General features: G+C 32.5%; 1 protein-coding gene across 2 annotated transcripts; it reads left to right on the plus strand.

The window, feature by feature from the left end:
- Window positions 1-1,207: 1,207 nt before the first annotated feature.
- Window positions 1,208-2,796, plus strand: LOC114399333 (CASP-like protein 1F2). Of its 2 annotated transcripts, none has more exons than XM_028361515.1 (3): window positions 1,208-1,562; window positions 1,683-1,803; window positions 2,306-2,796. In XM_028361515.1, exons 1-3 carry the CDS (start codon window positions 1,318-1,320, stop codon window positions 2,531-2,533), a joined length of 594 nt encoding a protein of 197 aa, XP_028217316.1. In that variant the 5' UTR covers window positions 1,208-1,317; the 3' UTR covers window positions 2,534-2,796. The 2 variants fall into 2 exon arrangements, with proteins under 2 accessions (XP_028217316.1, XP_028217317.1); XM_028361516.1 differs by having other exon boundaries at window positions 2,328-2,427.
- Window positions 2,797-14,530: the final 11,734 nt, after the last annotated feature.

Here is a 14,530-nt window from a genome sequence, read left to right on the forward strand (position 1 = left end):
AAACATAAAAGGGGTTGGGGAGATCGGGAAGAATGATGCAAAGGCACCATCTAGGGAGGAATGATCTACATGTTGTGTACTGTGTTGATAAGAGATATGGAATGAACATTTACATTTCTTTAGTTAATCGTTGGGGAAACTTGTGTAACTAGTGAACATTTAGGGAGAGGGGGGTGTAAGGGTTGAAAAGAGACATGAGACTTATGTAATTTTCTTAAATCTAAAAAAAATTGTGTAATTTATTGTTTCTCTTTTCAAGATTCCATTTTCCTGATCCCAAATTTTTCCACAATGTCCTCTGGAAAATCTCTTGCGTTTGTTTTCATCTTCTTTCTCTGTTCCTTTTTCCGCAATTTCTTTTCTTGAATGCACACACACTTCACACTTGACTCCACCACCCGTATTTCCACAACGTCAATTTCATTATCATCACTTCCCTGGGGTTCACTTTTTTTTTTCTATTTCTTAGTTTGATTTTTTTAAAAAAAAACCGTGCTTTGCACAGGCCTACAGCTAGGGGTGGGAATAGGTCAGACCAGGCTTTAAAAGGCCTGAGCCTAGCCTACAATGAATTTTTGAGGCCTGAGTCTGGCCTATAGCCTATCAAAGACTTTTATTTTGACTTGGCATGACCTTTTTAAAAGCCTAATCCGGCCTTATAGCCTTTTTAAAAGCATTCTTCACATTAAATCTTTAATATTTCTTTGTTCTGGAGTAGAAACTTAATAGGAAAGTTAAAGAAAAAGGAAACGTTAACAAGAATAGAAAAGTCAATAAAATAATGAGAAATATAAAAGGACACATGACTCGCACCTAAATTGTAATTAAAGTCTTACTTGATTATAGGAATGAAAATTATGGAACAGTAATGTGTAATCAAAGTCTACTAGTTTTAAAAATAAATTAATTGTACCCAAAAAATAATATAAATATAAATTGGTACCCAAAAAATAATATAAGTATATATATACATATATATAGGTTGGCCTACCAGGCTTATAAGACTTTTTAATAAGTCTAAGTCTGGTCTATTTAATTTAATAGGCTTTTAAAAAAGACTGAGTCTAACCTTTTAATTAAATAAGTCAGTTCAGGTTAGACTTTATATAGGCAAGATGATAGGTTCATATAGACCGGCATGACGTATTCCCACCTCTACTTAAAACCAGTTATACTATAAAAGTTGCAAGTATTACTCCTTAGCTTACCTTAGTCTCTGCCTTTCATTCCGTGTCGTAATATTCCCCAATCAGCTCTCTTTAGTCTCTACCCATTTCCCTTCCATTAAAGTAACTCGAAACGGTTTCCCTTTCCCATATGGCTGACGCCAAAGATTCCTCCATAGTAGACTCCAAATCTTCCCCAACCTCAACCTTAACATCCTCAGCCTCACAACAACAACATAGGATTATACGAACTTTCTTGATGGCTCAGGACATCCTCAGAATCCTACCCACTCTCCTCTCCGCAGCATCAATCGCCGTCATGGTCACCAACAACCAAACCGTTCTCATCTTCGCTATCCGCTTCCAAGCCCACTTTTATTACTCACCCTCCTTCAAGTAAGTACCCTCAATTCCAACCCCCAACACCCGCCCACTTTTCATTTTCACACATTCACCTGAAAAAATATTATTTTTTTTTCAATTATCCTCTCCCTGTTTGTTTTTTCCGTACCACAGGTTTTTTGTAGCCGCAAATGGTGTTGTCGTGGCCATGTCTTTGCTGACCATCATACTGAACTTTCTTATGAAACATCAAGCGTCACCAATATACCATTTCTTTCTTTTCTTGCATGACATAGTAAGCTTAATCCTTTTCCTTCTCCAATAATGTTGTACATATATGCATATAGACATGTGTGTCTAACAAAATATGTTACCCACTGAAAGTATAAAATATGTTACCCACTGAAATGCTTATTTAAATTAATAATATATAGTATATGCTTGAGTAACCATTGTGAACCTCAAAAGTGCATTTTCTAAACAAATTTAGAGTTTATCTTTTGTGTTGGTCCATTAATCCTAAAATCCGCGCTACTTTAGTCTTAAAATGCGTGTCATTGCATGTTAGACCACAACTCAAACATGCCCATAGTCATTAAAATCAACATAATTTAACATGCATATTATTTTATTCTATTTTATTAATCGATTCTCTTGTAATCAAATTCATAATATATGACACATCATGGTGCTATTCGATTCATTCATGTAAGAATGGAAAAAGAAAAGGCTTAAATACAATTTAATTTTTCATCCAATAAATTTAGTGAGAAAAAGAATTTACTTTGACCTTGAAGGTGATGACGGTGTTGTTGATAGCTGGATGTGCAGCGGCAACAGCCATAGGGTACGTGGGAAAGTTTGGAGAGGAGCATGTGGGTTGGCAGCCAATATGCGACCATGTGCGCAAGTTCTGCACAACAAATTTGGTTTCCCTCTTGCTCTCTTATTTTGCTTTCATTGCCTATTTCGGAATCACTATTCTATCAGCCTACAAAATCGTCTCTTCTTCTCCCAAGAACTAATCAAATCAAATCAAATACCACCAACAACAACTACCGTTACTAACAACTTGTCTAGCTATAGCTATAATGATGAGGCCATGATAGGGGTTAATTTATACTACTATATATCTCATGTGGTGCATGAATTTGTTCCGAAATTGTTAGTTTGGTGTGGTTTATCAATGTTTTTTTTGGTATGGTTATAAATGCTACAACATGTAAAGTAGGAGTTAAAGAAAATACTATTTATCAATCATAATGAAGCTTTATTTTAAGATGCATAATTATCCAGTATTTTATCTTCATTTTTCATCTCTTTTTTTTTCTATTTCTCATTACACTATTTATCATATTTATTGATTTCTTTTTCTTTTTTATTTTATCTCTCTGTCTCTCTTTTCCTTCAATCGATCTATAACACTCAAAATGGTGTACTTTCAACGTCTTCCCTTCATTGTGACTCGCATTCAATAAAATGCATTAGGTCCAGGAGACATATTCCTAGCTTCTCACCTCTATTTATTACCATAATAATGATTTGTCATCGATCGACGTTGTATGCTATTTTGGACATGTAGCTAGTATTTTTTCAATATATATCTTTTTCCTGGGGGACTTGCGGTTGAAGGCTTGTCTCTGTTATATAAGATATTTAAATTTTAATTATCAAATAGAAAGTATGAATTTTTGTTTTTTTGCAGAGAAAGTATGAGCATTTAAAACCTAAAAAATCGAATTGGACTAGCCAATTCCATCGATCTGAAAGGGAAAAAATCGTTAATTCTAAAAAATTAGATCATTTCAAAATCGGCAAAAATTGATTAATTAAACCGAAACAAAAAGCCAGTTTAAATTAGTACTTTTTATAAAAAAAAATATGTATTTTAATTTTATTTTAGTTTATTTAAAAAAAATTAGTTTTAAATATTTTTAAAATAAAAAAATATTTAGTAAGGGTTACATATAAGTATAAATTATGTTATTAATTATTATTATTTTTTATCTTATAAAATATGTAATTTAACTATTTATATTAATTTACAATGTTTTATATCTTGATTTCGTATAATTTTCATTTTCTTTCTATTCTAATTTATAAACTTGCTATTGTTAATAAATATTAATTGTTTTAATTTTAGTCTAGTTTTCTTAAATTAAGTTTTAATTTTATTACAAAAACATTATCATATTTCCAGTTTATTTCTAAATTCCAAAAAAATTATAGGAATGTTTCCTATACAAATTTGGTAAATTGAGAAAAAAAAACTGAAAAAAGCACAAAATTTTACAATTAAACATAAAAATGTCATCCTAAATTAAATGATCGGATCCTACTTTGTTGAATGAATCCGTTCACTTGTCGGCATTTAATTAATCCAGGTCGCCCTTCAACTAATAATGCTTATAATAATATTCTCTCAATAATTCTCTTAACCCTTTTCGTGAACAAAAGTACTTATTAAAAAAACTGTCACACAAAGATTTAAAATTATTAAGCAAGCCCGATGATGCCAATAGCCTCCCTAAACTCTCTTGTCCACCCATTCGGACAAGGGAGACCACGTTGGTGGGGTAGATTAATTTTTTTTGTTCAGTCTATTTTATTGATAATATTGGTTTTTAATCCGACATAAATAAAGTAAATGTTAATTGATTTACAGATTGTGGGGTTTTGTTTTTCAGCATATACTATAAAGTTTGTCGACTTTTTAACCATCGTGAGATAAATCACACGTCAACTAGAGTGTAAGGTTGTTGGCACTTTGACAAAAGAAAATGATGAAAGAAAAATATTTTTCTTTTTGTCAGCATTTGAGTTTGAGAGATTAGAAATCTTAGCCATTAAAATTCAATAAGAAAACAAATCAACAGAAAACGTTGTTTAGATTAATTTTAATAGGATGTAGTGATTTTTATAATAAATAAAAAGTGATTTTTTTTAAAAAAATAGAAGACCCAAATTAACACTATTTATTAATAATTAGACTACTAGTTATTTTCCTACTTCCTATAATCATTAATTATTCTTAATTTTTCATTGTAATTATTTTCTTTAAGATGTTGTACACCGATTAAAAAAAACTAATAAATGGATGAAAAAAGAATAACAATTTTATAAAGTTAACCCATTTTCATTAATTTATTTTTAGTTTTTTAATACATAGTGAAAAAATAAATAATTAATGTGACATTGAAAAGTTAAAATGATAATTATTTTAGAATAATTTTTTTATACGACAATATCATGGGAGGGATGGACTAATACATGTTTCTTTTATCTCTAATTATATTTTTCGGAAATTTGTTTGTCCGTTTCTATTGTATCATTTTTTAATTTCTAGATGCATTAAATTTTTCTCCTACATACTCATACTTAATTATTCTCGGTTTAATATTATTGAAAAACAATTAAGTAGATAGAGAAATAAAAAAAAAATTTAAAATGATAGTACAAATAATTATTCTCTCCTCAAATATTAATGACAAACTTAAATATGTGATTAACTAAATTAACTTATTTTCATAAGAAACATAAATTAGTTGAAAGAATTTTATAATTAGAGGTAAAGAAAGTAGTTAGATTAAGTTTGTTGGTTAGTTAAGACAGGATCTTGTTAAGTGTCCTTAGGATGTTAAGGAACTAAAATAAGAAAATATTTACTATAAAAATTATAAAGAAACATAAAAAAATCATGAATAGTACAATTTTATGCATTTTAAGAAAACTTTCTCATTTTAGTTCTAATGTCCCGAGGTTACTATGGGTTAGGAATTATCTTAAAACAAAAGGGATTATCAAGTTTAATAACAGATCTTAAGATATAGGTTAAGGAACTAAAAAAAATTTGGTGTGAAAATCATAAAAGAGTCTAAAAAATCATAAACAATATAATTTTACATATTCTAATAAAAAAATTTCTCTTTCTAATTTCTTAATCAATACTCCAAAAATACTGATAATGATAAGCATTTGTCTTTAACGAATAATATGGACGACAATCAAATGGTCCACTCCGTCTTTATTTATTGATCTTGGTAGTAGATAATGTTTGGGTCATTAAATGTTTAATTAAGTTTTGATTGCATCACCTGTTAGCTAGGTTATCTAGTATTAGCTCTAAAGTTAACATCTAAGACCACCTTTTTATATAGGAATATTTTATAAAGTTTGTATTTTTATAATATAAAAACTCTTTCTAATTAACTACTACATTAATTGTTTTTTCTTAATAAAAGTACCCTCAAGTGAAACTGTGAAAATATATTATTTAATTAGGTGAAAAAAACTAAAAGAATGAAATTTAAAGAGTTTTTTAAGGATAATACTAAAAAAATATATAAAATATTGACAAATTTAATATTACTTTAATTAATTTTTTAATTCTTTTAAATTAATTAAATGGGCCCTATAAATATAGGTCCAGAGATAATACTATAATCACCTAAATGGCTCAAGTGATAAACCATATATTGGTAACTTTCATCACCTCTTTCATGCTCATGTCATGGGATAAAGGGTAATCATGAAACGTGCATACGCAATTTAGAAATGAAGAGCCTAACACGGTTGAATTACCAATTGTCATAAAGCGGTTAAAAGTTTTTTGTTTTTTGTTTTTTTCTGAACTGGTTCGTTACAAAGGACATTTAGAAGAAAAATCGGCTAGGAAAAACGTGGAAGAATAATTTATATTTTTTTTTTTGTCCAAGTTTAAATTCTTTAACGTGATGACTTTTAAAATAACTTTATTAGGAGTTACTATTACAATTTACATCCTTCCTATTAATGAGTCTGGTTTTTATTTCGTATTCAACATTAAACAAAATTAAAATAAACATCAATGAGTTGTTACATCGTATAAATGACAAGTTATAACATTTTTTCTAGGCCTAACCCCACCCCTATCCCCCGAAATTATTTCCTTTCAAAGGAGGCAACATGATATTTTAGAGAGTTAGAGATAAATAAAAGATTCCCCTTTGGCTCTATCAGATGGATCCAAAGTTATTTTCCACATTCAGATCATAAAGCTCTGGCTAAATCGTCTAATCCAATTAACAAAGGACAAATTACACATACAGCGACGCTACTTTACGTGTCCCCTCAACATTCATGCATATCTTCTAGGACAAGTTAGCTTTCATGGCTCATTGGTATCGTGAGGTACTGGGAATGAAGATACTCGAAATTGACCCGTGATTATTGCAGAAACTAATTAAGGCTTGCTTTGTTTTAGAAGTTAGGAAAATTGATTATTTGAAAAAATTTATTTTGAGTTTTTATACATGATTAGAGAGTATAGATAAAAATAAGTCGATCTAAATCCTGTCCGACTTAATTCAATAAAAATTAACTTGACTTAAAATTTGACTCAGGTTTAATATGAATTTTGTTGGGGCTCAAGCTTGACTCAATTTGACGACTATATTCATCTTGTTAGCTTAATTTGTTTTAAAATTGTAATTATTTTATATATTTTTTATTTATTTAATAAAAAATAATATTAATTAAAAATCAAATATATAAATTTAATAATATAAAATATTATATATATGTATGTTTATGAACCAATCAAATTCAACTACCCATAACTCAAATTTAATTCATTTATTTAACAAATTCAATTTTGAATTTAAGTTAAGTTCATTTTAGGAATAAGATGAAAAAGACGAAAATAAGGAATATTGTGAAAAAAGTCATTGCCCTAAAAACAAATTCCGACAAACTTCCAATGCAATCTGATTTCTGATTTACTTTCGAGGATTTACAGAACGTTGTGTCTAAACTCATGCATTCGAGGCCAAATACGTTGGAACCTTACGAACAATGCCCAAAAGAACACAAAGTAGAAGAAAAATTATAGAGAAATGGGGAAATGTTAGGTCCATCAAGTCTCATGCTATTGTTGATTATATTTTTTTCATGCATATGAAAGTTATTGTTGCTTATATAGCACAAAGAAAATCAGTTTGTCGATAAATCTTTATTGAGAAATAAGATGAAAAAGAAGAGAATGAGAAATATTGTGGTAATATAGTCACTGCCTTAAAAACAAATTCCAATGAATCTTTGATGTAATCTGATTTTTGGTTTGCTCTCCAAGATTTACAGAATGTTATGTCTAATTAAACACATGCATTCGAGGCTAAACACGTTGGAACCTTACAAACTAAGTTTAAAAAAAAACACAAAATAGAAGAAAAATTATAAAGAAGTGGAGAAATGTTAATTAGGTCCATCAAGTCTCATGCTGTTATTGATTATATTGTACAAAGATATATCAGTCAGTTGGCAAATGTTTAAGAATAACTGTTAGAGAAAGCAAATGGTATGAGTAATGACCAACAATAGTGAGTGGGTAACAAAGAATTCATATGTGTAACATAGCAATTAACAAAGGAAATAATTAACACTTATATATCATTATTTTTACATCAAAATCAATATATATCAAATTGTTGAATTGAATCACAAACTAGAACTTATTCCATTCCATTGAAAGTATTGCGAAGCATGAGAATTGAGAAGTGTAATTTTATGATTTTTTTTCCATACATATAACAAAAAAAATATCAAAACATATAATTCTCCCCATTATTTACACAAATATACATGTTTACTATTCACAGTATAAATTCGTGATGCAATCCTCCCTAGGAAGGGACCAGTCACTAGAGCCATGAGCAAGAGGCTCCAAGAGGATTGGACTAGAACTGCTGAAGAAGGCCCTAGGGTTCTCATGAATCTCATGGTAGATTTTTTAGCCCATGGGTCAAGATTGGGTCCAGTTATCTTTGTACATATTAGACTATGATGTCATTATATTTGATCCTTGTATTTAGGGCTCCATAATATAGGTAGGGTACCCTATAAATATAGGATTTTTCAGCCCTTGTATTTTAAGGCACCTAGACTAGTTTTTGTATTATGGGTAGTTTTGTAATTTCACATGCACTAAGTGAATATTTGATGTGTGTTGGGAAATAAAATTTAATTGAATTGGTAGAAACCCAATCCAATTAAATTTTAGAGGGGGAGGTGAGCATTTGCTTACTACACCCCATTGCCACATCATATAGTCACACTTTGTGGATGTCCTTCATGCTTTACATGCCTCATGACACCTAAGCACACTTAGTAGAGAATCTTGGAATTGATCTTGGATTAGTGGGCTGAACCATAACTAAAATTCACTAATCATAATTAGTGAAATTTTGGCTCCACAAATTCAATTTCAAATTCAAGTGAAATTTGAATTGAAATTCAAATTTCCCTCCAATTTTGTGTAACACTTAGGTTATAAATAGAGGTCATGTGTGTGCATTTTTTCAACTTTGATCATTTGAATATTAAACTTCAGATTTCAGAGCTCTTTTAGAGCACAAAATTTCGTGCTCTTCTCTTCCTCTCCCTTCATTCATCTCCTTCTTCCTCCAAGCTCTTATCCATGGCCTCCTATGGTGGTGAACTTTTTCTAGACTCATCTTCTCCTTGAAGTGGCGTCTCCTCTCTCTCTCTTCCTTCTCCATTCCGCTGTCATTCATCTTCCAAGAAGCAAAGGAATCCATTGATGAAAAAGATCCTAGGCCTACAAGTTCCAATGGAGTTTACATCATGTGGTATCAAGAGCATCTTCATCTAGGTGATGTTCTTTTACTTTCTCTATCTTTTTGTTCGGTGAATTCTCTTTAATTCCTTGTTCTTTATCTTATTCTCCATGTATATCCTCCATTGTCTTGTGGTTTGGTGTTGTTTAGAGTAGATTCAAAAAAAAAAAATAAACCGATTAAATCTTAGATCTACACTTGTTCTTGCATTTCTATGGTTCAAATTTTGTAGATCTACTCTTGAATCATGTTTTTGTGTTGATTTTAGGTTCTATCATTTTTCATTCATAATATTCTGGTGCTGAACCTTAGATCTAAATTTTCTTCCAAAATATTTATTAGAAAAATAAAATCTAAGTGTAAATCACTTAATCCATGTTATCTTAGAGTCATGTTTAGTCATGTAATTGTCACATTATGTTCTAAGTTTGTGTTGAATTTTTATTTTGTTGATTGAATTCTAGATACATGTGTTCATGTATTCTTGTCATTATTAGCCTATCTTTTGAATTTTGAGTCTAATTCATGCATGTTATTTAGTTCATAACATGTTCTAAATCAATTCCTAGAAGTAGTCTTGTTGTTGAACTTTTTTTTTTGTTCTCTAAGTTTCCTACATGATGCCTATGATGAAGTTGAGTTGTGGTGCTGAGTTGTGGCTGGATTTTTGAATCAAATAAGTCTTAAGCTCTCTTGAATTGTGTTATTCAAGATAATTGAGCATAATAAAACACAAATTGTAACTATCCAAGCCTTAAGCAACATAAACACTACTCTTGATTTCTAGGTTGAAATCGCTGGTGCTGGCAGCTTGAACACACGAACTTGTATAAATTACTGGGAATTGGTCACTACATGTTTTGAGCTGAAATGTTTACTGAATTTTTTAGACATCTGGACCAAAATTATGAAAAAAGAACCAAGTGATTTGGAGTAAAGGAAAAAATAAGAAAAATCACACAAGTTGGCTGAAAAATCAGTGTCCAAGAAAAAAAAAGTGAAAGGGAAGTGTGCTTGTTGTTTTGGCTCCAAATTTGTTTTATAATTGGTGCCTATTTTATACCAATCCTAGTTCTGAAACTTCAATTTGAAAATTATTGTGAAAACAAGTGTCAAAACTAGAGGTTTCTTGAGTCTTTTTTTCTTCTTTTTTTTTAGTTTTTCTACTCTACTCTAGAGTCATTCTAGGTTTCTCTTTGAGTCCTAGCTTGCTTTTGTGTGCTTTTCATTGCTTTAATTGTTGAATAATCCTTGAAAATTTGTCTTGTTAAAACTCTATTGGTTTAACTTTCATTTCATTTTTTTTGGTCTTTGGTTATTGCTTGTCTCTTTGTTTCCTTATTTGTGAGTTGCCATATAGGGAATTGGAAAGGAGGATTGGTGCCATACCTTGAAGAATTTGAGTCAAGAAGCAAGGGGCCAACCACCTTAAGAGCTATTGGACTAAGAAGCACTCCAAATTGAGTGAAACACCAAAGACAGAATAGCCACCACAATTAAGGACTTTTTTTTTGTAATTTTGTAATTGGCAATTTGTTTTGCTTTCAAATTTTGTAACAAAAAAGCCTTTCATTGGAAGTAAGTTGGGAGCCTCCAATAGGTCACCCTACTTCCATTTGTGTGTAATAATTTTAGGCAATTTTCCCTTAGGATACTGAGTGTTTTGTTGGGAACCTTAAATGAGGTCATCCAAACACTCTTAGGATCCGCCTAGTTTGCGTTTCTTGCACTTTAATTTCTTGCTTACTTTCATAGCTTATTTCATTTACTCTCCATTGTCAAACCGCCTTGGTAGCTTTCCTTTTACCAATTAGTTTTTACCTTATCTTTCACACCTCTTTTAGTGTTTATTTTGGCTAGTTTCAACCATAGTTTCTTTTACCTTTTGTTTTCAAACCCCCAACAAGAAAGAACCATAACTTAGGAACCAACATGAGTCTTCATTCTTCATCTAGTGTTAATGGTGAGGGTTCTACTCCTAAAGACCTCTTGTATAAGATATTAGATGAGTTGAGATCCCTTAAGTTGTGGAAAGAAAAACAAGAGAGAAAAGAAAAAGGTAAAAAAAGAGTGGAAGAAATAAGTCAAGATGAAAGAGAGAAAATAAGAGAGGAAGAAAGAAGAAAAATAATGAAAGAAATGAAAAGAGAAAAACATGTCTCTTATAGTAGTCATCACTCTTGCAAAAGTTTAAGTGAAGAAATTAACGACTATTATAGAGGACGCCATAGTTCACATACTAAACATCACTCCCAAAGAATAGAAAAGGATAGAAGGCCTCAAGAGGTTAACATTAGTCTCCCATATTTCCATGGAAAAGATAATGTTGAGGCCTACTTAGATTGGAAAATGAAGGTTGAACAACTCTTTGTTTGTCATCATATTAGCGAACAGAGAAAAGTTCCATTGGCTACCCTTAGCTTTCAAGGGTATGCCCTCTATTGGTGGACTTCCCTTGTTAGGGAACGAAGGATTCATGGGGATCCTCCAGTAGAGTATTGGAATGATCTTAAGAGTGCCCTTAGGAAGAGGCACATTCCCTCCTACTATGAAAGGGAGCTTATGGACAAGCTCTAAAGGCTTAGATAAGGGAGTATGAGTGTTGAAGAATATAGACAACAAATGGAACTACTTCTTTTAAGAGCTGGACTTAGGGAGGAGGAAAGAACAAGCATAGCTAGGTTCCTTAGTGGGCTTAATATGGAAGTGAGAGACAAGGTTGAACTCCTTCCATATAGGGACCTAGATGAGCTAGTCCAACTTTGTATAAGAGTGGAGCAACAACTTAAAAGAAAGCCTTTATCAACATCTTATGGCTCTCACTCTTATCCAAGGAAGAACCAAGCCCATGGAATTTTAGGGGCTGCACCTTCAAAACCCAAGGAAGATAAGGGTAAGACCATAAAGAAATACACCCCTAAGACTAGTTCCCAAGAAAGGACTAGCAACATTAAATGCTTCAAATGTCTTGGGAGAGGTCACATTGCCTTTCAATACCCCACAAAGAAAACCATGATCATGAGGGGTCAAGATATTTATAGCAGTCAAGAGGAGACTACTTCTTGCCCTTCCTCTAGTGGAAGTAAAGATGAAGTAAGGGGTGAAGAGTCTAGTGAGGAAGTCTACCCCCATGAAGAAGGTGACCTCTTAATGGTTAGAAGGCTCCTTGGAGGTCAATCTTGTGATCTATCTCAATCCCAAAGAGAGAACATCTTTCATACAAGATGCAAAATTTTAGATAAAAATTTTTCTCTCATTGTGGATAGTGGATCTTGTTACAATTGTTGTAGCACAAGATTAGTTTCCAAGTTGAACCTCACTATCATTCCCCACCCAAAACCTTATAAACTTCAATGGCTCAAATGAGTAAGGGGAAATGATAGTTAACCAACAAGTGAAGGTACCTTTCTCCATTGGGACATATAAGGATGAAGTTAATTGTGATATAGCTCCCATGGAGGCAGGACATATTCTTTTAGGAAGGCCGTGACAATTTGATAGGAAAATCATTTACAATGGCCTAAATAATGAGATTACCCTCACTCATCTTGGCACTAAATTTGTGTTGCATCCTCAAACACCTTCACAGGTGGCCAAAGATCAACTAACTATGAAAGATAAGAGGGATGAGGAAGAAAAACTAGAAAAAACAAAAGAAACAAAAGGATAGTAAGGCCTTGTCTTCAAAGGCCAAGGGGAAGGAAAAAGAGGAAAAGGATTCCTCCAAGAAGATTGTTAAGAAGGAAAATCATTTTGCAACAAAAGGTAATATTAAAAGAGCACTCCTTCTTAAAAAATCTTTCTACCTTCTCTTATCAAGGGAAACATCCCTTAGCACTACCACAATTCCTACATTTGAGACCTTACCCCCAAAGGTCCAAGAACTCTTACATGAATTTGGTGATATATTTCCCAAATAGATACCCCCTAGGCTACCTCCTTTAAGGGGAATAGAACACCAAATAGATTTAGTCCTAGGAGCAAGCCTTCCTAATAGGCCAACCTATAGGACTAACCCTCAGGAGACTAAGGAGATAGAGTCTCAAGTTAAAGAATTTTTGGAGAAGGGTTGGGTCCAAGAGAGCCTAAGCCCATGTGCTATGCCAGTGTTGTTGGTGCACAAAAAGGATGGTACGTGGAGAATGTGTACAGACTGCAGGACCATCAACAACATCACTGTAAAGTATAGGCACCCCATTCCTAGACTTGATGAGTTGCATGGTGTCAATATCTTTTCAAAAATTGATCTTAAAAGTGGGTATCACCTAATCAGGATGAAAAATGGTGATGAGTGGAAAACCGCTTTCAAGACCAAGTTTGGTTTGTATGAATGGCTAGTGATGCCTTTTGGGCTCACTGATGCACCAAGCACCTTTATAAGGCTTATGCATAATGTCTTAAGGGATTTCATAGGTAGATTTGTAGTTGTTTATTTTGATGATATTTTAGTGTACAATAGGAGCCTATATGATCACTTACGACATCTCAGGCAAGTTCTTTCAGTCCTTAGGAAAAACACCCTCTATGCAAATATAGAGAAGTGTACTTTTTGTGTAGATAATATAGTTTTCTTAGGGTTTGTAGTTGGTAGAAATGGGGTCCAATTGAACCCTGAGAAAATCAAGGCCATCCAAGAATGGCCCACCCCAAAAAGTGTGGGAGATATTAGGAGCTTCCATGGGTTAGCAAGCTTTTATAGAAGGTTTGTTCCTAATTTCTCTACGATTGCATCACCTCTCAATGAGCTAGTGAAGAAGAATGTGGCATTTACCTGGGGTGAAAAACAAGAGCAAGCCTTTGCTTTGCTCAAAGAAAAGCTTACTAAGACACCTATTCTAGCTCTTCTTGACTTTTCTAAAACTTTTGAGCTAGAATGTGATGCCTCTGGAGTGGGAGTTGGAGTTGTATTGTTACAAGGTGGGCACCCTATTGCTTATTTTAGTGAAAAACTTCATAGTGCCACTCTCAACTACCCCACCTATGATAAAGAGCTTTATGCCTTAATAAGAGCCCTCCAAACTTGGAAACATTACCTTGTTTCCAAGGAATTTGTCATTCATAGTGATCATCAATCACTTAAGTACATTAGAGGGCAAAGCAAGTTAAACAAGAGGCATGCAAAATGGGTAGAGTACCTAGAGAAATTTCCATATGTTATCAAATACAAAAAGGGAACAACAAATGTGGTAGCTGATGCCCTCTCTAGGAGACACACATTGTTTTGCTCCCTGGGAGCCCAAATTTTAGGATTTGATAATATTAGGGACTTGTATGCTTTAGATGAGCATTTCTCTCCCATTTACGAGAGTTGTGGGAAAAAGGCCCAAGATGGATTCTATTTGACTGAGGGGTATGGGTATTTGTTCAAAGAGGGAAAGCTTTGCATACCCTAAGGATCCATTAGGAAAT

This window comes from Glycine soja, chromosome 19 (assembly GCF_004193775.1).
Source record: "Glycine soja cultivar W05 chromosome 19, ASM419377v2, whole genome shotgun sequence".
Classification (NCBI taxonomy): domain Eukaryota; kingdom Viridiplantae; phylum Streptophyta; class Magnoliopsida; order Fabales; family Fabaceae; genus Glycine; species Glycine soja.

Bases quoted from the DNA above. Each gene is read 5' to 3' on its own strand.
- LOC114399333 (XM_028361515.1), top strand. From the start codon at position 1,318: ATGGCTGACGCCAAAGATTCCTCCATAGTAGACTCCAAATCTTCCCCA. The intron at 1,563-1,682 runs GTAAGTACCCTC...TCCGTACCACAG, and splicing joins TATTACTCACCCTCCTTCAA to GTTTTTTGTAGCCGCAAATG. The intron at 1,804-2,305 runs GTAAGCTTAATC...TTGACCTTGAAG, and splicing joins TTCTTTTCTTGCATGACATA to GTGATGACGGTGTTGTTGAT.